Source organism: Takifugu rubripes, chromosome 13 (genome assembly GCF_901000725.2).
Source record: "Takifugu rubripes chromosome 13, fTakRub1.2, whole genome shotgun sequence".
Lineage (NCBI taxonomy): Eukaryota > Metazoa > Chordata > Actinopteri > Tetraodontiformes > Tetraodontidae > Takifugu > Takifugu rubripes.
In genome coordinates, this window is record NC_042297.1 from 7,238,873 (window position 1) to 7,253,073 (window position 14,201).

The window sequence follows — 14,201 nt, forward strand, 5'->3', positions numbered from 1 at the left end:
AATAAAAAATGAAGGTTTTCTGTTAAAGGATCAATATGAAATCATATCAAGGGTCCATCATCCAGGCAGAAAAATCAATATTTATAATAATGCTTTGATCAAACAGTGAGCACACATACACGTAGTTACATGCATGTGTGGAAGTGCTTCAAATTGTCCAATATGAATCTATCAAATTATAGGATTGATGTGTTCATCAGAGACAGGCCTTAAACCCTGGTTGGGTTTAAGTCTCTTTGAGCTCTCATGTGTCGTTTCTTTCACCAACATAAAAGTTGGTCTTGCCTTTTATTCGAGAGCAATGGGTAGGCAGGCAGGCAAACAGGCAGACAGGCAGATAGACAGATAGGCAGGTAGGCTTTCTGACACTAGATACATTACACCTCACGCACACACATTCCTGTACTTCTATCTTTATAAGGACATTCATCAGGCATACATTCCCCAGCCTCTGCCCATCCCAACTAACCTCTGACCCCTAACCTTTGACAATACCCAGTTCAAACCTCAACTTTAAAACCCCATCGTAACCTGCAAACAGTCCTTTAAAGATGTGAGGACCAGCCAAAATGTCCTCACTGGAAGAATGGCTATTTAGGTACCTAATATGTAGCAAATACAAAATACACATGTAGGAATATGCAATCAGCCTGTTTGCATAATATCAAGCTGGTCTGTGGGTTTGGTCATGAGGAATTTAGTGTCTTAAACTGTTTATTTTCGTCTACAATATTCATCCAAAGTTTAAATTCAATTCCAGCATTTGTTTTGCTGCTTTTGTCATTTATGCTGTCAGTTTTTCAGCTTGTTTGTTTGGTTTGTTTTTGATCAGCCCTGTCTGAATGTTAAACCACTCAATCGTTAGCAGAAGCCGAGCTGATCATGACCAGAGGGATGAAGGACCAGCAGCAAGGTTCTGGTTCTCTCCAACTTGCTGGACAGGTCACCACACACAGCTTGTGAGGCTTCATCAATAGAGATGATGCCACTGTAATTCTTCTTCACTGGTCCTAAAATGCACACTTGATCTCCTCTAAGGCTGAAAGGGGTTCTATTATATGCACACGAGGAACCATTAATCAGAAAGAGACATGGACAAGATGAAACACATCAGCAGCACTGACCCACATGGGGACTCACACCGTCTCACATCGGCGCTGCCATAGATGTGAGCCACGTCGCTGCTGGTGTGCAGGTGTGTTACAGGGGAATGCAGAGAGGGCAGAATCTCACGGTCATGCTTTCATTTGGATGCACGTGGCAGCCAAAATGCACACTGGAACTAAATTGCTGGTGGGTTTTTGTTTGCTTCCAGCTCCGTGTTTTTCTTTTGGTTGCTTGCCACTAAATCTCTCTCCTTGTCTTCCTTCTCCGTCTCTCTCTCACCCACACATGCTTCCACTCACTGCATTCACTTTGACCTTTTCTCTCTGTCTGCCTCTTCTCCACATCAAGACCTTCCTGGCCTCGTGATTCTCCCTCCACAGGCTCTCTACTCTCACTTGTCGTTCTCCCTGGTTCACCTCCGGCAGAGTGCACTGTCGCAGTTAAGTAACAAAATGGGCCTCTGCTGTGATGTTCTCGCACGTCAACAGGGTTGTTGAGGCAGTACTGTGGTCAGTTTATGGGATGCAACAGAATGCTGATGTTGTTTCTCTTCTCTCCCTAAATGAAGACACCACCATTCTCGCTCCTTAATGTATTTTCTCTGTGGAGAGTAAACAAGAGAAGCTTTTAAATATGAAGAGCAGGACAGAGTGATGGAGCTAATAATGGTTAATGCCCAACAGAAGGGGAAGGATATAATGCTGGTGGGGGGAGGACACAGCCAGGGTGAGATCTAAAAGCGATAATGGGATTGTGAGGCAAATAAAACATTTGAGGTTGGGAAAGGACAGTATATGATGCTCGGACTTCCAAAGGCCTCCGTCACACTTGTCTCCATGCAGCACCCACACTTTGCTGTGCAGCATATTTCTATACCTTCTAAACAGGATCCAGGTGGTTGATCCGCTACTCCCTTGTCAATCCCCTCCACTACAGCACTGTAATCCCCTTTTAGACAAATGTTTTACTCAACATCTTAACTAACCTTTTACTAGTCCTGTTTTATTAGTCCTTATTCTTTTACATTTACATCTCCCAACCTTTAAAACTCTTACCTGTCTTACCTGCGCTGGCAACAGTGTTCTCCTGCTTGCATTTCCCTATTGTGATGGATACGTCATCTATGGCGATATCACCCTCAAAACTGGGGCCTCTGATTCCTTCAAACACAATCTGTTCACAAGAGAGATGAAACAAATGGAAAGAAAAAGTCTGGATGAGAATAAATGACAAAAGAGATTTATTCAAGAGTGAAAACAGGAGCAGAAGATGAAGACTTTAATGTATAACAACCTATTGGCATCAAAGGAACCAATTTTATGCTAAGAACTAGCTAGAGCAAGAATAACAACAGCTAGCTGGTGGGAATTATTTGAGGCCCACTAATACAAAATCTGAGAACTTCCTCATTTTAGCCACCAGCCATCTGGTTTTGAGTGACAGCTTAATTACTGTAGAGTGCCAAAGCACACAGCTAATCAGAGAAACAAAACCAGCATATTCTGTCTGGAATACAGGGAAAGCAATTAAACACACCAAATATGTGGCTCTAAAACCTCCCGAGCAGCTTCTATCCACTAATAATGCTTTAGGTATAGTTGTTGGCACCATATGAAAGTTAAATATCACAAATGAAGTGTTTCCTGTTTAATAATGTCAAAAAGATTTCAGGCTTTTGAGCAATGTAATGATTGTGGATCATTTCTATGGAGAAATATAACAGAAGAAAAACTGCTGGGTGGTAAAATAAGAATAAATCATTTGATATTAAACATCCATCTTTTTCTCTCAAGAACTGAGCAAAATGATCTTTCTTAGAATGTTCTCACTCTCACTAATATTTGGAATTTTAGGAGTGACCATAGAAAGAACTTGCTTGGCTCCATATAGCTAGCACTGACACTTTGCTTCTGATTTGATTTGATTTTCGCATAATCATCAGCAGGAGGGTCCCCTTGCATGAGCCTGGTCCTGCTCAAGGTGTCTTCCTGTTAAAGGGGAGTTTTTCCTTGCTACTGTTGCTTGTCTGGGGTTAGGCCCTGTGATTCTGGAAAGCGCCTTGAAACAATTTTGATTGTATAAGACGCTATATAAATAAAGATTGATTTGATTTGATTTGATTTGATAAGCACCTAGAATATTAAAGCGTTTGTGCAGATATTACAATAAGCAGCCCAGTTCAGATGGTCCAGGGAGAGAACCTGAGCTGATCCCAAGCACGGCGGAGCTCCAGTTTAGCCGCTGTGTATGTGCCAGTGTTGTGCTGTTAGCACTCAGTAGCAGCGTCATCTTGAGATATCAAACAGGAATTGATGGGGCAAATACCAATAGCTGGGCCGAGACAGGGATCAGCGTGAAGATCAGCAAAAAGTTACTTCAGCAGTTCAGGTTTACAGACTCATCATAAAAGCCAAGTCAAAGGTGAAGAGTGACAATTCTGAAACTGCTTCTTATCAGAGGGAATCAGCAAACCTTTGCTCTTTCCTCGATCCACTAAAGAAGAGATTACAGATGTGTTGTTTTTCTCTGAACCTCTTGTGGTTCCAAGCACAAATCTGAGTCGGGTTTTGTTCTGTTCATTTTCACTCCAGAGCTTATTTAACATCTCGTTGCCATGGAAATATCTACATTTACCAGCTCAGCACCAAAGTCCCATTCTAAGCCAAGTAAAGCCTCCTGAGCAGTCTGCCGATTGGCAACGTCCTTGGCTGTGGGAGAGGGGCCATGAATCCATGGCCCCAACCAGAGTGAGAATAACCAACATCCTGACTCCAAACAGAGCAGCATGTCAGTTCTGTATCACTCGAAGGGCCAAAAATTCTAGTTAACCTCATAACTACAGAATTTGTTCTTCAGTAGATAAAATGATCAGAAACTGCAGTGATGAAAGAGGCAGCTCCTGGATGGTTTCAAACATTTCACTCAGTAACGACAAACTAGAGGAAAACAGCTAATTAGGTGGCTACTTTACTGCCTGGTTGATATTTAGTTCCCACGGCTAACAGAAACAGACCAGTACAAGCCGTCAGAGCTTTGTATCCTCGCTCTCTGTAGCTACCAAAAACGAGTCCTTCCATACAATTACTGCTGAGAGCAAAGACTAGACTGACTGTGACCTTGGCCCACAGAGACAAAGGGCACAGCTAACCAAGGTCGTGAGACAGCTTTATAAGAAAAGCCTCATGAAAGGCAGCAAAGATGTTTTCAGTAATGTAACTAATCAGCCGGAAGACGGCACTGAGGCATCAAGTATCTGAAATGTCAAAGAAATTGAAATAACTGAGAGAAATAACTGGAGGCAGAATGGCGAGAAAATCTAATTTTTTACAACAGTTGGGCGGGGCAGTAAGACTGAACTGATGATTATCAACCAGTATTAGTTTCCACCAGTTTGATGGATGGTTTCTATAAAGGCGAGCCAAATCAGATACACATGCTTGATTTTTCATTAAACATACGTTATTAATAATCAGAGAATACGCAGTTATGCTTAATTTTGACACACATGTCTGATCTTGTAAGCGAATCAATGATAAATGTAGATTTTTCTTTCTTTAACAAGTTCAAACCACAACAAAACCACCATGAAATGGCTGAATGGAAGCCAAACACTAATCTGTTTCAGAACCGGAAGAGCTAATTAGCTGCTAATCCCTCTGTGAGAGGAAATGGAACCAGAAGAGCTAAAAACACAATGATTGAGCTTCTCTGTTAACTGTGACCTTAGTGTGTGTTTGAGTATACAGCAAGTACACAACCAGCACTAGACTTCCAGACTGTATAAGAAGGCTGCAGAAAAACATGAGTTTGGAATTACAGATTATTTTATGTCCTTAAAGGACTTTTGATAAAACTTCACTGTCAGTAGTCATTCTCTTGTTATTGCATACCAATAAATTATGAATGTTATGGAATCATGACAAACATTACATGTTAACATGTTTTTAGGCACCCAGACCAGCCAGGCTTCCACTCAGGGCTGATAAAGCACCACAACTGCGACCATCTGCAACAGACATGTGCCGATCAACCGAGAGAACCTGAGTTTTCATGAAGACACCCAGATTCTTCTGCAGTAATAAGTTTTACATTTCTGACTCGATCCCCGCTGTTATCAAAGGAGTGTCTACACAGAGACACATACAGAATAAGAGAAAGAAATAGTGTGTGTCTGTGCATGTGAGTGTGATAGAGACTAGATCAAAGGGTACAATAAAGTGTCAGGTTGGAATTGTGAATGTGTCGTTTTGTTGAGCCTTGTAACCTTTAATGTTGCAATTGATGTGTAGTCCAAAGACCAGAGGGGATACAGACATGTGAGTGTGTGTGTGTGTGTGTGTGTGTGTGCGCGCATGCATGCATGCGTGCGTGCGTGCGTACGTGCATGTTAGAGAGAGAGCTACCAGTGCAAAACAAAGTTGGGACACACAACTCTGAGCTGGCCTGGTTTCCGACAAACCTCCGAGGTACCAAACACTGCAAGGAACACAGATGGCCTCTGGGTAATGCACAGAGGAGCAAGCAGGGACATATACTCATCTATTATCATACTTTATTTTAAAGTTGAAGTAATTGTGGTTTTATAAACTGACTTTATGAAGAAAAGGTTCAGTCTGATCATTTCACATTTTCATTAGAAAATTGCCCCTGATTGTGTTTATAGCCAAGTTTGTGTAGATGTATAGGTTGTGTACAATATCTAAGTATATATGTTAAATGCATGGATACAGATGTGGCGAATGACACAGTTGACATGTGAAGCTTCAAAATGTTTAGCGTGCGTAAAGCCTCCTAAAAGCTCAGCTTTATCAGTCATTCATGGCGCCAGTGAAACAGTTGAGTTTCGTCTGATGGAGCCCTTTTTGCCAGACTTGCAGAGTGAGCTCTGAACTTGGCTGCAGGAACAGACGCTGTTCTCAAACCATCATTACTTTTGTTGGAAGCAGCACAAAGAGCAGGGAAGTGCACAGACGAGTGGCAGCACCTCAAAGGCCCTCAGCTCAGGTCTGCAGCGCTTGTATTCCTCCACGGACGTGCTCTCAACATGAGGCAGAAATGAAATGGTCAGTGTCGCAGTTGCGTCAACAAAGAGAAACGCAACTCTCTGGAAACTAAAATGAAGGAGCAAATTTGGAGAATCGTGCTGTTCAAACTGGAAAATTGACAAAAAAGCTGATGCACAGGACTTAGTACAGATCCAGGTCTGTGAACATAGGTTTTAATGGTGGGAAAGAATAATGTTAGCTGATAATAATTAGCTGATGCTCTCAACAACTGCTTATGCAGGCTGTTTAGACAAGGTTTAAATGTTTAAAATGGGTAAAAAGTTAAACGAAAGACTTGGTCAACATTTAGACTGCGCAGATTTTGCAGTGTAAGCATAGACTCTGCAGCTCTGCTGCGTAAAGTCAGGGAGAGTAGCCCTACAAAACATCTCAACTTTAGTTGGAAGCAGCCGTTAATGCTTGCAAGAGTCTCATGAGCGTATTTAAAAATAGTCACACTCTTTCTGAGGAACAAGCGTTAGACATGTTTCATTTGTCCAACTGTGTCGATAAACTTAATACAGAGCTGTTAGCGACACCACCACCCCCCCCCCCCCCCCTCCAAAAAAAACCCCAAAAAACCCCATATTATCAGTAGATGCTATAAGCTTTGGAAGCTGGAAAAAAATAAGCTTAATAGGCTCATTCTTTACGACTGTAACTTGCAGAAAACAAACTAAACAGCAGCGCACCAGGAATAATTGTATCAGTTAATTCCCATTTTCAACAGCAGACACCTCAGTCAGTGTTATCGATCATGAAGAAAACAGAGTGAGAGAGAGATCAAGAGAGAGAGAGAAAGCTTCGCCAGCTGAGAGAATGGCAGCAAAGGTGGGGGGGTGCAGACAGTCTGAGCCATGGAGGAAGCAGGGAGGTACAGATCTCACCTTTCTCTCTCATTTTATCATTAGAGAGAGAGACAGATGGATGTAAAATAGAGATGTACAATATTTACTTCAATAACTGGTCCTAATGATAACAGCATTAGAAATGGTTTACAATTATATACACATATAAGTAAGATGAATAAAAGTAGTTTGTGGTTTAAATTCTTGCCAGTGAAAATATTTCACTTTCTAGCTCAATCAATAGAACAGTAATTAATTACAAACAATACTTTTTTAGCTGTTTGGATTAAATAAATTTATCATGTAATAAATTGTATAATTTGGATGTTATTGCTCTGTCTGATGGTTGCCATGTTCTACATCCATTTATTTCTGTCTTTTAGAAGAACATCTGAGGACAACCATGTGAGGAAGCCTCCTCAAGGTAGCCACCGACCCTCCAGCCCTACGTTGCTAAGGTAACTACTCCACCGTCATCCATCCACACGAGTAGTGAGAGTGGGGTGCTACTGAAAACTGAAGATGCAAGTAGTGATTTACTGATAAGGGGAGCTTGCAGTCTTGAGTATTAGCCCCTCTTTAGAGCCTGTTTGGTGTTTCAGAATACTGTGTTGCTCTTGTCCATGAGGACAGCACCAGCTGTGCAGCTCTGTCTGCAGCAGAGCTTAACAAGTGCAAATAGGATGGACAGTAAACAAATGTGCGTTCAGCACATTAGATCTTTGGTTCCAGAGACACATTTACATAAAGACATGGTAAATGTGGCACAGGGTTCCGACATGTCCAGCATGTCCACAGCAGCTGATTTAATTTCTCCTTTCATGGAATTGCAGAGGCATAGTTGATGAAGAGCAAATGCCCGCAGCTAAGGCCTTCAGCCCACATTCATCACGGATTCAATTTCCCCACGCACGTACGGAGAGTATCTGGAATCATTACAACACAACTAGCAGGCATCCCCTGCTCATAAATAAACCTGTTAATTGACCTGTCATAGCTAATTGCTGTAGGGGCTAGGAGACTGGTGTGCGTGTGCATGTGTGTATGTGCGTGTGTGTTTAAAAAAGAGTTTGGCTGTGAGAGTGCATGCTCTTAAAACTATGCAGTCAGATGTGTTTGGAGAGTTTTCACAGACTTCCATCAGTCTTAAGCTTGTGTGAAGCAACCAGGGCAAAAATCGGCCCTAAACGATCTGCTCGTCCCAGCACAGGGCCAACGTTGAAAACAAAAACTGAGATCCATGCGTGCACACCCACACACGTGCACTCACACACATTTGCGCCCACACACACACAAACACACACACAACTCGCGTGGAGGCCAGGGACTTGCAAACAAAAAACATCATCATTTTTTTGCCCCAGTCTGTTGCTCTGTAAACTTCCTGAGGTCTGCACAGGTGCACAGAAAGACACTCGCTGATGAGCGCACAGTAAGAGTACACAGCAAAAAAAGCTGGAGAAGGTGTGTGTGTGTGTGTGTGTGAAAGAGAGACAGATAAATGGAGAGCATCCTGTCCAGTGGAACAACAGGACTGAGTCATCTGGAGTGTTTGGCCACATCCCAGCGGAGTCACGCTGACTGCAGCCAAACAACCAAACAGATTTAGGTGACGTGTCAACAGACACACATTTCCTCTGTTATGGGTCTCGGTCCATTTCCATCAAGTCCTGATGGATTGCGGCCATTCCACTTTAACATTAAACTTCTGGTGAACTTCTGATGCGCTGAAAGATCAGACAGCTCAAATCACACCTGACTATTACTTTAGACTGATCTTAGTCAATTTAATCATGTAGTCCAAAGGGACTGATGTCAGGAGGAAACACCAAAGGCCTGAACCACAAAGACGAGCAGCACCTTTCTCTAACACACAACACATCTGTTAGAAAACTGCTTAATGAGTTAGCATCAAGCAGCTAACAGACAAGTTATATACACATCAAAAACAAAAACTGAAGGAAAGAACATAAATGTCCTTGCAGAAGACTTCTGACACACAACACCAACATAAGTGCTCACTTCAGCGTGGAGCCGATGTAAAGGCATAACTCCTGAGACCATAAACAAGCAATTCGCTTCCAAAACAGATTACACTGGCAGCAGATTAGCTTCAACAGGATGGCTGTTTGTAATTTGTGTTGTTCTGAGCCAGAGTGTGAGATTAAAGCAGACCACGAGGAAGCAGCGTAGTCCTCTGGGAGGCAGCTTCAGCTCCTCATTGGCTTAATCTCACCAGCAGTCAGCCTGAACTAATGAAGAAACTGTCCGTTGATCAGAAAATCCATAAATCTAAAGATGTTAGTGAGATGACAGCAGGCAGGTCGTCTGAGAATAGCTTCAACATTCAAAGTCCATTTTTATTGACACAAGTTGGTAAATTTTTATAACCAGCCCAGAAGGAAATCTCAACTCTCTGAAGGAGACTTGGATCAGTTCCAGGTTGCTGAGTCGACGGGGCTGAAGAGGAACCTATGTTAGCTCCCTTGCTGAGGCGGACAGGCTGGACTTGTGAGCGCTCTCGTTTCTGAAAAGCTTTGATTGTCTGAATTCTGTTAATTTCCTGAACTACACAAAATCAACCAACAATCTTTATAGATCCAACTTGTAAGAGTTCATTAATAGGACTTAATATACTGGAAACACAGATTCCATTAAAAGTACCTGTCAGCTAAACAATTTGTAATCTGAATATTTAAATCAGATTCCACTCTTCACTTCGAAACATATTTGAACAACAAAGCTGGAAAAAGTATTTGTATTTTATTCAGCGGAAGTCTTGTCTGCTTTTAAACAGGGAGGAGGTTAAGAAAAGGTGGATGTTCCCTCAAAAGAAAATACTTTTAACATCAGTGACTTTTAGGAGGTAATTTATCCATAGTCTGTAAAGAAACCGTGAAGATGAATTTCTCCACCCTCATGTCAGTTTAGCATTTGTCCAGAAAAAGTAACCTGTTACCTGAAATGGGCCACTGGGACTGACGTCAAACAAAGCTCTCTTCCAGTCTGGGCCCTGATGACCAGACTTGGTCCACACCTCTGAGTCCACAGTGGTGTGGGAAGCAATGCTTCGGACTCTCAGGAGAACGTTGAGGGTTCCTGTGAAAGGCAGCAAGAGAGGGAGAGAATAACAGAGGGGAGAGGGACAGAGAGAGAGAGAGAGAGAGAGAGAGAGAGAGAGAGAGAGAGAGAGAGATAACTAAATAAATGAGGTCCACACACTTGATTGACCTTCCAGACCTTTTCCTTATCAGTCAGAATGTTAGATAGAGACTATTGATTCTAACCAAGGACTTCATCTCTGTAGCTGCACCACGGTTCGCAGCCTGGCAACAGTTTACTGGAGACGGAAACGAGCTGTGTTCTGACCAATTGTCTCTGGCACCAGTTGAATCCTCAGCAAATATTCTAACTGAGGTCAAAACCATCCACCTTACATCAGCTGGGAAAAAAGAGTGTCTTCTTATATTTTGGGCAACACACACCAAACTGGAAATAGGATGCGGCACCAGCAGCTGCATTTGAGGACCCTATATTTTATTCATATAGCTGAAAACAGAGCTGTGCAGCCCAGAAATGGAACATTCCAGAAATGCATGGGGCTTGTAAGGGATGAAGCTCAAATGTCAGATAGTGTATAGGGATGACATTTAGGTGAAAATGGAATGTGCTGATGTGGCTGCAGTCTGACTGGTAATCCAGCAACTGCTTTTATGGCACTGTGACATAAATTGAGCAGACCTGTGGTAGAGCGAAAGGAGAGGACAAATTAAGAGAGGGGGTCTAAAGGAGAAGCAGATTTGTGGATGGTTGAATCATTTCATTTACAGTTAAGCTGTGATGGTACCTTAAATCTTGTGTAAGTACAGAGCAAATCTGACCAAAAAATCAATCAAAATTAAGTGAAAAAAAAAAGTGACAAATGCCACTGTTCCAGGTATTGTAATCAATCCTAAAGGGTTTCCTTCTCTGGCTGGTCTCTACGACAATGATCCATCTTCTTAACGATTCCCAGCCTGCTGCTAATTGGAACATTAACCCAGCACCAGTCGCTCAAACAAATACAGCGATGTTGGCGAGGGTGGGGGTGTTAGTCTCTGTGGCACGTGTGCGTGTGCGTTCGTTGTACGGTCTGGTTTTACATGCTAGTCTAGTGCTACATGTGCAACAGGAGTGCATCTTTGAGCTCTGAAACACAGCAACACAGCAGTAATTATTTCACCTTTGAGACTACCAGGAAGAGCAGAGTTTAAGAAAAAACGGAGAAAAACAAGATGGAATGCTGAAGAAAAGTGAATCAAGGCAGATTTATGCCAACTTTTGACCATATCTGTCATTTAGAATGGGAGAGTTGGCACAAAAAAGATGCTGATTGTTTGCGACTGAAATTCACCTAGCTTCCAAGTTTTGAGGTGACAGTTACAGCCACAGATGGACCATTGTGTCTCAGCTGTCCAAAATTAAATCTGGTCTCTTAAAAAGGAAAGAACGATTAAAAAGTCGGGTGTCTAAAGAAGAGACGGTAATAATGTGATGTTTGGATTTTTAGAGGGACAGCGGACAGCAATCATCAGAACTTGCTGTAAACAGTTTGGGAGCATCTTCAAGGTCATTTTGAGATTAACTAAATCCTTCTTTAATAAAACCTTGTCCAACAACAAACAACACTTCTGAAATTAACAAAGTATCTGTTATCTGCCAGCCAGAGGGTGCCTTGCATGTGAGGAATAGTACCAGAAGGCAAAGGGGCAGAATAATAATGTGACAGTGACCCCAGAGGTTCTGATGGAGTGGACCGATACCAAAGCAACCCTACAGATGACAACTAGTTCACCTGTGTGGGTGTTTGCTGCAGGTGTAAGCAGACTGGTTCAGGTTGGTACAGTCGAAAGTTTCACCAAAAGAGTCCGACAGCCCATCCATCATCGATTGCTGTCGTACCAATGACTCCACATGCTGCAGCATAATAAAGTGGACTTTCAAATTGTTGTGCTTGGTGAAAACAAGCCTCTTCTGAACGGAGGCAACAGCCACTCAAGGTAACTTTAACAAAAACAGCTTTCAGAAAGCTAATTAAAAGTATTAGCTAATTAAAGCACAACCCTACACAGCATGCAAAGGTCGGGCCCTCTAACCTCAGCCTCCCTATTTCCAATATGAGGAGATAAAATAATCCAGAGCTTCCAAGAAAGCTCGTCAAAATAAAACACTCCCTCCTGCCAAAGTCCACTAATTAAATGTTGTTAATTACTGTTGCCAGCAGCTCCTAAGAGAAACACATTGAGGTAGACAAAAACCAAAGACATCACCTGGGAAGGTCTTGATTTGTCAGCCTGTTTCACAACTTCAAATCTTCAAACTGTTTTCTTCCTCCATTTAAAAAAAATAAGAGTAGAAGCCCTGAAAACATTCCAGTATGAAGAGTCAATGAGCAGAGCAGCAGGTCAGCTTCTGAAAGTCATCCAGCTGCCTTATATCAATCATCTGAGCACCCTGAGATGTTTAGCATCAGAGAGTTGAGCCCAGCAGAACATTCACACTCTCCAATCTGCTAACGGCTCTGGCTCATTTTTCCTCTGTTCTCAGATTTTGCCCTCTTGGTTCTTCCAGGGTTCCTGTGGATGTTCAGCAGAGCATTTTGAGCTGGCAGAAAGTAAAAAGTCCATCACACCTGTCTTCCTGCAGCAGCATCTTCCTCCACTTTCGACCTTATTGATGAAATATTAAAAGTAAATCGACAGAGAAAAACTCAGAGAAGTTCTTGTAAACAAATAAAAAAAAGCAAACTGGTAAAGCGCAGTAGTTTCATTTATTTAAGCCTAAGTTTCACAGAGAAATAGCAATTTAAATATCTTTTGATATAAGAAAAAATCTATTAAAACACCAGTCAGTTTTTTCTCTTTTTTCTGAACAAAGGAAAAAAGCTCAACAGATGTTCATCTGCACTTTGAGGCTGGATCACAGAAGACAATGCTTGAACAATCATCAATAATAATCTGCTCGAGAGGTAAAGATTAAAAATCCAAGATGAGCCTTTCAGGATATCTGAACGCATGAACTCCTCATTGTGGACGGAGACAAAGGAATCGACTCCTTCCTTGGTAAAAGTTTTGAATTTAAAACCCACAAAAACAGCATGAGAGCCACTTGAATATTTCTTCCAGCATTTCATTCCTCCTGTCTTCTTTCCCCCTGTGACACTCATTAACCCTCCTTTTTCCCTTTTACAAATCTGACAGCGCCCCCCGACCGCCTCTCTCTCATCCTCCACTCCTCTTTTGTCGTCATTAAGAGTCGCGCTGTGTCTCCCTGGCAGGAGTGTAAGATCTGCCAAGGTGAGGCAATTAAAGTGACGACAGATTGGAACCGACCAGGAGAACAACAGAGTAAATTGAGGGTGGGCTTGCAGCAGAACTTGCTGCAGCTGCGAGCAGAATGCTCTAATTGTGAACCAGCACGGCGAGACTGATGAAGTGTTGCAGCTTCACTACACAGCCACATTCACAGAAAGATTGTTGGAGTCTCTCTATTACCGACACCTGCTGAATCAGGATGGGATGCAAAGGAACTCATTTATTTCCTTTCCTTTTTTTGATTCCTTTATTACAACTTTCAACAATGGAGAAATAGGAGAAAATAGTACCCAGGTTTAATCACGGTTCAGTTGGATTAAAATATTCGCTCAGATTCCTTTTTGTCTCATTGTGCAGAGGTTCCGCTTCCGAGTTCCTCTGATAAAAGTAGCCAAAGTCAGCTGTCTTTGGTCCACCTGTGGAAATCCTGGGAGGGTTTGACTGATGGACTAAACCATCCCTTAGTCGGTGCATGCAAGCACACACATGCACACACGCACGCACACACCAATGTTGTGCCCTTGCAGATGCTGGACCATTCAGACAGGACAGGTCAAGGTGTAACAAATGCTGCAGCTGCTAGCACGTTCCTGAGCCACCAGCACATAAATCAGTAGTATTGTGTGCATGTGCGTGTGTGGGGGGGAGGGGAAGGGGGGTGTAACACGTGTGGATGTCACTCATGTTTGGTCCCATTACTTTGATGCCAAATTTAACTGTTAATTTTGAGAGTAAACGACAGGTTGCGTTGATATGAAGGTGAAGTTTAAGGTCACATGAGATGTCTGCAAATGTTTCTATTTTGTTGTGTGAGTGTGTTCAAATGTTCATCTGTATTTGTCAGGTCA

At 42.4% G+C, this 14,201-nt stretch overlaps 1 protein-coding gene and 2 long non-coding RNA genes across 10 annotated transcripts in view; 2 read left to right on the forward strand and 1 right to left on the reverse strand.

Moving 5' to 3' along the window:
- mdga1 (MAM domain containing glycosylphosphatidylinositol anchor 1) overlaps positions 1–14,201 on the reverse strand; it is a 116,941-nt gene that overhangs the window by 9,184 nt on the left and 93,556 nt on the right. For 3 of the 7 annotated variants that reach the window (XM_029846434.1, XM_029846438.1, XM_029846432.1), the window contains exons 16-17: positions 9,960–10,099; positions 2,163–2,280 (exon numbers count right to left, since the gene is read on the reverse strand). In XM_029846434.1, the coding sequence (XP_029702294.1) occupies positions 2,163–2,280; positions 9,960–10,099 (258 nt within the window). Of the gene's footprint in view, positions 1–1,178; positions 1,709–2,162; positions 2,281–9,959; positions 10,100–14,201 lie in introns of those variants that run through there. The other 4 variants (XM_029846436.1, XM_029846433.1, XM_029846437.1 and 1 more) reach the window with 3 other exon arrangements.
- On the forward strand, positions 217–2,153 carry LOC115252099 (uncharacterized). Its single transcript, XR_003890547.1, has 3 exons — positions 217–1,195; positions 1,456–1,546; positions 1,676–2,153. It is a non-coding gene; the product is annotated as an uncharacterized lncRNA (long non-coding RNA).
- Positions 9,412–12,729, forward strand: LOC115252100 (uncharacterized). 2 transcript variants are annotated; one of them, XR_003890549.1, is made up of 4 exons: positions 9,412–9,511; positions 11,550–11,608; positions 11,703–11,875; positions 12,611–12,729. It is a non-coding gene; the product is annotated as an uncharacterized lncRNA (long non-coding RNA). The 2 variants fall into 2 exon arrangements; XR_003890548.1 differs by having other exon boundaries at positions 11,707–11,875.